Source organism: Prionailurus viverrinus, chromosome A2 (assembly GCF_022837055.1).
Source record: "Prionailurus viverrinus isolate Anna chromosome A2, UM_Priviv_1.0, whole genome shotgun sequence".
NCBI classification, from domain to species: Eukaryota; Metazoa; Chordata; class Mammalia; order Carnivora; family Felidae; genus Prionailurus; species Prionailurus viverrinus.
Genome location: NC_062562.1, coordinates 69,895,681 through 69,906,597, shown reverse-complemented (window position 1 = coordinate 69,906,597; position 10,917 = coordinate 69,895,681). Strand labels below are relative to the sequence as shown.

The 10,917-nt window shown below is 49.9% G+C and overlaps 1 protein-coding gene across 1 annotated transcript; it reads right to left on the bottom strand.

The window, feature by feature from the left end:
• Positions 1-3,530: 3,530 nt before the first annotated feature.
• LOC125153398 (ral guanine nucleotide dissociation stimulator-like) lies at positions 3,531-10,557 on the bottom strand. Its single transcript, XM_047836526.1, has 8 exons — positions 10,456-10,557; positions 9,983-10,097; positions 9,454-9,561; positions 7,233-7,432; positions 6,573-6,632; positions 5,464-5,630; positions 4,775-5,193; positions 3,531-3,632 (listed from the first exon to the last, which is right to left on the bottom strand). The coding sequence occupies exons 2-8, from the start codon at positions 10,004-10,006 to the stop codon at positions 3,531-3,533; spliced, it is 1,080 nt and encodes a 359-aa protein (XP_047692482.1). The 5' UTR covers positions 10,007-10,097; positions 10,456-10,557.
• Positions 10,558-10,917: the final 360 nt, after the last annotated feature.

The following is a 10,917-nucleotide window of genomic DNA, read 5'->3' as shown; positions in this document are numbered from 1 at the left end:
ATAAACACTGTGGCATGATAACAGGTGTGAAGTCATTTTTGGGAGTTAGTGATTTCATGTGTTCTGAGTAGTACCTAGGGGGTAATTGAGGGAAGTGCTGGATGATATGGATGTTCTCCTCTGAATTGTGTGAGGAAACTTTACTTTGTTTACAACTGTCTCTGCACCAAGTTCCAATGTCACCAACAGGGCACAATGATTTGCTTTCTTCCACATTGTACCCGATGCTTGTGCTTTGTTGTCTTTTTGATAAGACCGTTCAGATAGGTTTCAGGTGATATCTCTTTGGCTTTGGACTTTCATTTCCCTAATGTGGAGTGACATGGAACCTCTGTTCATGTATGTGGTGGCCATCTGTATGTCTTCGTTGGAAGAATGCCTCTTCGGGACTCTGCCAGGTCCGTCATTGCTCTTTGCTTTTGCATTGTTGCGCTGTAGGAGATCTTGATACCTTTTGTGTTTTAACCCTTGACCATGTATGTAGTTTGCAAGTATTTTCTCCCATTCACTATGTTGCCTTCCCATTCTGTGAAAGATATTCTTGCTGTGCAGAACTTGTTTTTTTAGTTTCATGTAGTCCCACTTGTTTAGTTTTCCTTTGTAGCTTTGTCTTCTGGTGTCAAATCCCAAAACTCAAGTCAAGACTGAGATCCAAACATTGTCGTGGGTTTGGCATTTGGCTTTGTCCAGCAAAGCCAAGGACAGCAGAAAGGATTGCTTCAGACTCTACGCAAGTCAAGAGAGGTGAGAGGGAGTTAAGGGACGTCTCCGCAAGCTGCTCTCAGGCTCCTGTAGTCATTAAGCCTACAAACGATGTACAACACGTCGGCGGGCCACATGCTAGAAAGAACGTATTGAAGATATTCTGCAAACCATATCTAGACAGGATAAAATATTCCATGTGACAACACGATCCAAGAACTTGGTGAGCCCATGCAGAACCCAACCCCTAGATACACACACACTAGATCAGCCAAGTCTCGCCTGCCCCCCAGATACACACCAACTAGGTAAGTGAGCTGCTGCTGGCTCTTTGCAGGAAGGCCAGAGAGCAGTGATCTGCTCTGCAAAGCGTTCCCTAGAACCTCCCAACTCAGGACATCGTTGTGCGATTTCCCACACCTGCTGCCCAAGGTCTTATCCAGGAATTTCTGGTTTCAGGTCTCAAGTCTGTAATACATTTTAACTTCGTTTTTGTGTGTGGGGTAAATAGGTGTCAGGTTGTTTTTCCATGCCTGTTGTTTTTCTGTGCCCAGTGATTCTGACACCACCTGTTGAGGAGACTGCCTTTGCCTCAGGTTATACTCTTGGTTCTTTGGTTGTGAATTAATTGGTTACATATGTGTGGGTTTCTTCCTGGGCCTTCAGTTCTGGTCCAGTATCCTGTGTGTCTGCTTTTACCCCAATAGTGTACGGCTTGGGTTATTGTAGCTTTGATATCTAGTTTCAAATCAGAAAGCATGGTGCTTCCAGCTGTTTTCTTCCTTCTCACAATGACTTTGGTATTCAGAGCCTTTTGTGCTTCTGTCCACCTTGAAGGATGGTTCTATTTTTGGGAACGTGCTTAAGCTTTGATAGGGATTGCACCTAGGGAATATGTAGATGGCTTTAAGTAGTGTGGACATTTTGATAATCTTAATTCTTGGGATCCACTAGCATAGAATGCCTTTCTGCTTATTTCTGTCTTTTCAAATTCCTTCTCCACTGATTTCTTCTTTTCAGGAAAAAGGTCTTTCTCCTTCATGGTTAAAGTCATTGTTTCTTTTTTAAGTTTTCTATCTTTTCCTTGACAGAGAGAGATACATGGAAACACACACATACACATGCACACACACACAAACAGAGAGAGACAGAGAAAGAGAGAGATTCAGAGAGAGCACACATGAGTGGGGAAGAACTGGGAGAAAGGAGACACAGAATCTAAAGTAGGCTCCAGACTGTGAGTTGTCAGCACAGAGCCCCACACAGGGCTCAAAACAACACCATGAGATCACGACCTTAGCCAAAGCCAGATGCTTCACTGACTGTGCCACCCCGGTGTTTGTAGGCTGAATTTACTCTTAAGTTTTTTCTTCTCTTGCAGTGATTTTAAATTATTTTCTTAATTTCCCTCTCCGATACTTTATTATTCATGTACAGATTTGAAGGATGTTCTGTACAACGACATAGATATCTTAACATGACTGAATTCATTTATTAGGTCTACCAGTAAGGTTGTGGAGTTTCTGCGGTCTCTCTAGAGCATATCATGCACTCCCAATAAGTGAAAAAGTACCTGGGAACATAGGATGGTGCGATTGAATTTAGATGAAAGTAAGAAGATATATGGAGTGAGAGTATGCAAGTTTTCTGAAATGTTTTGTGGTTGATACAATCCAACAAGTCCATAAACAAGGTTTGTTTGGATATATGTTTCCTTTCCACCAACAAGTCCATAAACAAGGTTTGTTTGTATATGTATTTTCTTTAAACCAGAACCAGAGAGCTGTGACATTGACATATGCTTCCCAACACATTCCCACAATGCGCCCTGTGCATTTGGGAGGTAGCCCCTTCTCTCTTTTCTGTCCTGGAACCCAGTGCCTGACTCCACCACTCAGTGAATTCATCTCAGAATACTGCAGTTGGGAAGAGACCTATGTTTTTCATAGACTTCCTGAAAGGCACCTAAAAACATTGGATTTTACATGGTTGTGTCTGATCTGTCTGGAATCCTCTGAGGATGTGTCAGTTGGAATGGCACTTTCTTTGCCGTGAGATCAGGGAGCCCTGCAGTATTCCTGTGTGCCCTGTGGTCGGTCACCAGAGGGTGCTGTGTGGCTGCTCATGACAGGGACACTGCTCCCCAGAGATGGGGCTGGCAGGTGCCGGGCGTCACTGCTGGAGGAGCCTGAAGGGTGGAGGGGCTTGACTCGCTACCAGAAGCCTGACTGAGTCTCCATCCTGCAGTCTCCTTGAGCTCCTGATGTGCTGTGTAAAGGACTCTCTGGCTTGTCGAGGTCCAGGTGGTTCTTGCTGTTGCCACTCAGTCGTCAGGATGAACACCTTCAGGTCCTGGTCTTTAACTCATTGACCTGACCTGCACTTAAGGTGCTTTCCTGAGAGTAAGCGACCCAGCCTGGGAGGAGAGCCAGCAAGCAGACAGCAGTGGACCAGCCTGTATCCTCCACTGGCCTGAAAGCAGGGCCTGGCTGCTCTACTGAGAAGCAGAGCTATGGAACAGGAGGTGCACAGGCAGTTGGAGTTTGTCATGGTAATGGGCCTGGATGGGTGTGTTCCAGGGCATGGGGCAGGTATGCTGTGCAGGAGGTCAGAATGAGGGAATGTGGTTTCTTTCCTGCCCCATGGGTCACTCCTAGGTACCCTGATGGCCTCTGTGCTGGCTTGTCCTCCAGATTCTTCAGGAATCCACTCAGTCCCAGGGGTCCCTGCTTTCCACATAAGACCCCAACGTAATCAAGAGTTTGTAGATATCGGAACCTGGAGGCAGCACCCGACAAATGCATATAAATTTTTTCCCCAAAGTTGTGCTAGGTGTACATGCCTACAGAGAGGGAGAGTTTCGGTACACATGTACCTTTCTGTACAATGATGAGAGTCAAAATATTGGAATCGGCCCAGTCATTCAGTTTCTGGAGACGCAGAGTAAAGGATGATGTGTGGCCCCTGAGAATGCAGAAGGGGATAGGACTGTGCCTGTCCACCGTGGGGACATCCCATAGTACAAGACCATAGTCCTGGAGGGATGCCCAACCTGTCACACGACTCATGAACACAAACACAGACACCTGGGGCCCTCAAAGCCAAAGGACTGTGAAGATGACACCGTGTCTTCTGGGCCAATATTTCTTGAAAGAATATACATTTTTTTCTGCGTATGTACTTGTTGTTTCCTATTTATTTATTTATTTATTTATATGGAGAGAGCGAGAAGAAGAATCCTGACCAGGGCTTCAAGCTGTCATTGTAGAGCCTGACTTGGGACTTGATCTCAAGTACCTTGAGATCATGACCCGAGCCAAATTCGACTCGGAAACTTGCCCATTGAGCCACCTTGGTGCCTGTCCTCATTATTAAATCTTCATTTTACTGAATACATGTCACCTGTAGGAAACCCTTCAGAACTTTATACTTTAGTGCCTAATAGATTAGCATAAATGGAATATTGACGGTTTCATTTGGGTGTTTTTATAATATGCACGTTAGACCAATATCACCATGGCCAGTCGAGGAAAATGAAAGATTTTCAAGGTATTCGCTCTGGTCCAGACATTTCTCTTCTGGCTTCTGCTCTTGTGTCAAACCTCAGAGGGTCCTCATGCCAGATAATGAAGATATTTCAAGTGGGGGCTGCACCTAATCTTTGTTCTTTGAGGACTATTCCTCTACTGGATTCCTTGAGTGGAATATTCCACTACAATATTAGTGCCATTGAATATTTAAGCAATTATTAATCAGTCTCCTGTCATGTAGCCAGACACAACAGGCCATGTTGTGTGTTTGCACACACATGGAAATCCCAGAGGAGCTAAAGCAGCAGAAACCGAGATCGCTGGTTGCAGAGACTGGGGTGAGGGAATGAGCCGTGGGTGATTAGTAGTCCTCGTGTCTCTGTGATGGAAATGTTCTAGGAGTACATAGTGGTCACGGGTGTAAAATCCTGCGAATGTACGTACTGACACTTGAATTGTAATTTCAAAGGATCAGAGTAAATTGTTTGGAACTTAGTTTATCTTTTATTTATAAAACACAAATATATAAGGACAGTAAATACCGCTATAACAACTACAGAAATGACAAAGAACACAATGACAAGGTCAGGGAATTCATCCTGTGGGGCTGCAGCCGACATGAGCCGCTGTTGGGGAGCTGAGGCTGGTTGCTCAGCTGCAGCAGGTGGTTGCTCCAGCCGTTCCGTGACCCCGCCGGCTGGGGCTGGGGGCTGCTCATGCTCTGGGGCCACCAAAGGGGCAGGTGGCTCTTCCAGCTCCTGACTGTCAGCCAGAGCTGGGAGTACCTCCTGCCCTGGTGGGGACGCTGCAGTGAGGGTCTCCGATTCTCGTACCCGCTGAGCTCCAGGAGAACTGGTGGCTTCAGGCAGCCTGGGCCGCGAGGCTGCAGTGGGCACCCCAGAGATAGCGGGGGCTCGCTCCCGAGGCACGTCTGGACGGGGCTCTAGAGCTGCTGCCAAAGCTTCAAGAATAGAAAGTGTCATCACCGTGAGTGCCATTCCATGGCAGGAAACCTCTCCCGCAGACATTGTCATCTGAGTCAAAGAACCCACCAGGAGGAAATCTCCCAGACGACAGGCTAATGGAACAGTGATCTGAGCCTAGTCCCTACGCCTGGCCCACCTACAGTCTGAGGAAACATGTTCTCTGTGGCATACCCCGTCCCGGCCACACGCCCACATCTCCCACCCAGAGTCCTCCTCGCCCAGAGGCTCTGGCTCATTGGGCTCACAGTGTTTCCGCCATGAGTAGAGAAGGCGGGCGCGGCGCTGCAGCTCGGAGCCCGGCATGTGGGCCCTTACATACGCCCGCAGCAGCTTCAAGCTGGTGAAGTCTGGAGGCCGGAAAAAGTCCTCGGGGTAGTGATCCAGCCAGGTGCCCAGGATGGAGGAGATGGCCCTGGGGATACAAAAGTAGCCAGAACAATCACCATGGGGTGTTCCTCCCGCTGATGTCTCAGGACAGGCCTGTGGGACCTGGCCTCTATGCCTCCTGCTCCTGGACGCCCAGAGGGTGCTTCTGTACGTTGTCCACCTGTGATTTGGCAGTCCCGCCGACGAGAGACCTGGTCACTGAAGAGGGACCGTCAAGATTCTGTTTGACGGGAACCCCTTAACCAATGATGTGGTGGTCTCTGTCCTTCTTGGGGAAGCCAGCCAGACTCCTCGCTGTGTCCCGCTGCCTACCTCCCACTGGAATTCAAGTCCGTGCGTGAGTGGAGGGGTGGTGTCGGGGTGAGTCAGTGCCTTCACTGCATACCCTAGCGCTCCACGAAAATCTGCGCAAATACGGGACAAGAGGACTCTGTCTCTTACCTGGGCTTGCTGGGACCCTCCTGGTGCCTTCAACGTGACGACCTGTGCCTCTGTGCTGCCTCATGCACTCAGTGCACATGTGGGTGTCGTCCCACTGACACCGTTCTCCCATCGTGTGGGTGATATGTGCTCCTTGAGCCCTCACTGTGTCTCCTGTACCCTTGCTAAGCACGCACCGTGGATGTTCCCCAAGGTGGTGAGCGTGATGCTCCCCCAAACCGTTATTCTGGGTCCCCTGATGGGGCTCTAGGCAAGGCTGTGAGTGGGAAGGGATGGGGTTGGACTCTCTAAGGGGCTGACGTGGTCCTCTGGCGCCCTCTGCTGCCTCCTTGTGCCCACAGCCCTACCTCTACCAGACAGGACAGAACCCCTTTCCTTGCTTCCAGGGAGAAGCCCTCAGATCTTTGCCCTCTCACAGGACTCTCAGACGTGTGGGATGCTGGGTCCTGCAGCCCCTCCCACGCACAGTCTCAGCACTGCGCTCTTGGAGAAGGAAGGCCCTCCAGCCTGAGCTCAGCCTACTCACAGTTTCTCCTGCTCCCGGGGTCCGCCATCCTCCTCAGCCTCTGAATGGAAGCATCCGTATCTGGAGGAGGCCAGAAGGACATCATATGAGCTGTCCTGTGGATGCTACGTCTTGTCCTATCCAGAGTCCCTGGCTGCTGACTAGAATGGAGCTCTGGAGGGGAGGGTACTGTCCGTTCTGCGCATTGGATCCCAGTCAGCTCCTACAGAAGTGCCTGCACCTAGTGGGGCTTCCTGCGTGTTTGAAGAATGATAGGGCCCCAGTCAGCTCCATCACACATATTGGTGTGGGTCTGGGCGTGCTGCTCATCCTGGGCATCCTTGACTGGTTTGAGCCAGGACTCAGACACACAGATAGAGCCTCCAATCTCCTTTTCCAATGGGAAAACAGCCCAAGTCAACACCTGGCGACAGTGAGGGATGAGGCAGAAAGTTGATCATGGGCAAGAGGACAAAGATGACCCAGCAGAGACGCAGCCCTGCCAGCAGAGCTTTCCACAGGCCAGGGTGACTTTCCCTGCTGTGCCCCCACTGAGGACCTGGAGTGTTTCCACCCGGATCAGAGGAACAATGTGAGACGCCAGGACGTGTGGTGACTTTCCTGAGACTCCTAGCTTTCAGGGGCTTAATCTCACTGGGCTGTGAAGGGCAGGGTGCTCACCTCATAAACAGTATTTCCAGGACCTGCTGGGTGGTAGCAAAAGTTTTGTATGTTCTCAAGAATGTGAAGAGGTAGGAGGGGTCTCTACCCAGGAAAGCAGGTACCAGGTGCTCCACTCGCTGTTCCAGTAGCATCCAGCCTCCTTCGATGGTCCCTTCCTCACGGTTCTCATTGTCGGGCATGGGTGAGATGTTCATACCCTGAGGTAGAACACAGGAGGGACACAGAGTCAGACACAGCACCATGGACATCAGGAGGCTTGGGGTCCAGAATGCAGACCAAACCCCCAAGCCGTCAGTGACTTGTGGCAAGAGTGAGACCTGGGTGCCCAGACTCTGAAGAAGGATGTTGGTAATCACACGAGAATTTGAGTTGGGAAATGGCTGAACACGTTAGGATCTCCGATCTGACATCCCCACAGGCGAGGGAATTAAAAGCAAGAATGACCTATTGGGACCTCATGAAGATAAAAAGCTTCTGCACAGCAAAGGAAACAACCAACAAAACTCAAAGGCAACCAATGGATTGGGAAAAGATATTGGCAAATGACCTATCGGACAAAGGGCTAGTATCCAAAATGTATAAAGAGCTCACCAAACTCCACACCTGAGAAACAAAGAATCCACTGAAGAAGTGGGCAGAGAACATGAGTAGATACTTCTCTAAGGAAGACATCCGGATGGCCAACAGGCACATGAAAAGATGCTCAACGTCGCTCCCCATCAGGGAAATACAAATCAAAACCACACTCAGCTATCACGTCACGCCAGTTAGAGTGGCCAAAATGAACAAATCAGGAGACTATAGATGCTGGAGAGGATGTGGACTAACAGGAACCCTCTTGCACTGTTGGTGGGAATGCAAACTGGTGCAGCCGCTCTGGAAAACAGTGTGGAGGTTCCAAACAATTAAAAATAGACCTTCCCTATGACCCAGCAGTAGCACTGCTAGGAATTTACCCAAGGGATACAGGAGTGCTGATGCAGAGGGGCACTTGTACCCCAATGTTTATAGCAGCACTCTCCACAATAGCCAAATTATGGAAAGAGCCTAAATGTCCATCACCTGATAAGTGGATAAAGAAATTGTGGCTTATATACACAATGGAGTACTACGTGGCAATGAGAAAGAATGAAATATGGCCCTTTGTAGCAACATGGATGGAACTGGAGAGTGTTCTGCTAAGTGAAATACGCCATACAAGGAAAGACAGATACCATATGTGTCCACTCTTTTGTGGATCCTGAGAAACTTAACAGGAACACATGGAGGAGGGGAAGAAAAAACAACAGCTTAGAGTGGGAGACAGCCAAAGCATAAGAGACTCCTAAAAACTGAGAACAAACTGAGAGCTGATGGGGGGTGGGAGGGAGGGGAGCGTGGGTGATGGGTACTGAGGAGGGCACATGTTGGGATGAGCACTGGGTGTTGTATGGAAACCAATTTGGCAATAAATTTCCTATATATTTTTTTAAAAAAACCACCAAGGAAAAAGAATCTCAGGTCAGATTGTTAGATGAGTATGCACGGCACCTCCCCACATGAACAGCAGTGTCCCTGTGATTTCTAACAGCACAGTCCATTCTGGGGATCCGAAGAGAGGGACAGTACCTGACAGAGGTGGGATCAGGAAAATAGGACATGTAGGATGTTCAGTGCAGCACTGTGACATGGCAAGAGAAGGGAATCCTGTCACAGTCCCACATTTGTGAAGGGTTGAATGGGTGAGGTGAGTGGTCACATTTCCAGAATGTTGTCTAGGTGGTAAGGCCCTTGCTCCTGATCTGGAGGGGCCCCAGGGGCATGTTGCTTGGCCACCAAAGTGCAGAGCATTAGACATAATGCAATGAGCCCCATGTCCTTTGGGTAAAAATCTCCCTGCTCCTCACGAACGTGTCAGACGTGGAGAAGGTGTGGAAGGATGGTCGGGCGACCCGGGACCCCTGGGAACATTCATCGGGGAAACGTGTACAACAATGCCAATATATTCTAGACAGAATGGGACGTGAAATGGTCTCACGCCTCTTTTCTGATGTTCCTCCAAATAAGTGGAGAGTGACGTTGTGTTTGGCCGTGGCAGGGGCTGGGTCCTGCTGGCATGTTTGGAGAGCAGATGGGGTTCCAGGTTCATCTGGGACAAGGAGTCTCTGAGAGCTACCAGGGGAGTAGCAGTGTGTTTTCTGGGCCCTGGGTGTTGGGTTTCCCTGGTACCTGCACTCACCCTGAGCCAGCGCGGCTTCGTGCTGATGGCACGGGGCTTCCTCCTTTCCTTCAGGGAAGTAGAGCAGGGGCTCTCATTCAGCTTCTCCTCCATCTGTGGCATGTGGCTCTGTAAAGACAGTGCCCAGCAGGCAGGCAGGCGGGCAGGCAGGCAGGAGTCCTCAAAGCCGTGTCTGCTTGCTTTCGCTTGTCCTCAGACCCATATGAATTCATTCCAGATATGACACCACAGTGTGCACTCACCTCCCCCACGGAGGAGAAGCAAGGTGGCATGAGGGCCTTGGATTCAACCTGTTACAGGTTAGAGGCACCTCAGAGATCCCTTTTCCCTCCTTCCAGCATGACATGTGCATGGCCATGATGGGTCCACCAGGTGGTCCACTGCCATCGAACCTGCTCCGGTCCCGGGGAGGACCGGCCCCCATGTCCCCCTTTCCCCGAAACTGAACATGAGGGGATGGTGGTGCCCAGGGAAGGTTCAGAGATATGAGCTGACCTGACCTGGCCTGCTCCAGGCTGCTCTGTGTTACCTTATGTGACCTCCCGGAAAACATCCTGAGGCATCGCCAGCGTGGGTTAAGGAAACCTCTCCAACATCTGAGTAATCCTGTGCACTGGGGTTTCTGGCATCCAGAGCCCCGGTACCTGGGAAAACAACAAGAGAACATCCTAAAGTCTCTGTGTCTGTAGGCAAGTGAGCCTGGTATGGGACCTTCCTAGAACATGGGTGCCAGGTTACAGGAGTTCCAAGCTTTCCTGGGGCCTATTGTGAGCAAAGTGATGTCACGGCCTAGGATCCACCTCCTGAGTCCCCCTCTGGGATAACACCTTTGCAAATAGTCCTCTCTTTGCTGACTGCTCACCCCCATTCTCCATGAAATGTCCCATAGGTACACAGTTCCACCAATGCACCCCTCTCCACAGTCCCCTGAGAAGCTCTGGGGGCAGCCAGGGTCCCAGCTGTGAGACCTATCTGGGTTGAGACAGAACTCTTCTTTCTTACCTCTTTCGGGTCCCAGATTCGCGACTGTGCTTCTCAGGGATGGTCCGTGTCTTTTCCGCCCAATGGAGATCATTCTAGCATGTCCTCAGGATGTCCTCAGGATGTCCTCAGGCATATGTGGGATGATACCTGTGAAATTGGAGCAGCGGTGTCACCTGTTGGAAGTTTATCCAACCACATTGACTTCAACTTCTCACCTCCTCTGATTCTGCTGCTCCTCTGATCCCACCTCACAGTCCTTCCAGGTGTGCATACGTGCGTGTGTGTGTGTGCATGTGTGTTTACCAGTGCTTTTTTTCTGGGGTCCCAGAAGGTCACATCCCCACCTAGGGAAGGATGGCCAAACATTTCCTAGGAGCTTAGGTTCTCTACTTTCTAAAGCAATCCCTACAGAAGGGATTGGAGTTGGGGCCTAGTAGGACAGAATTCTCTTTTACGTAGACTTTGTCAGTAGTGTGCCAT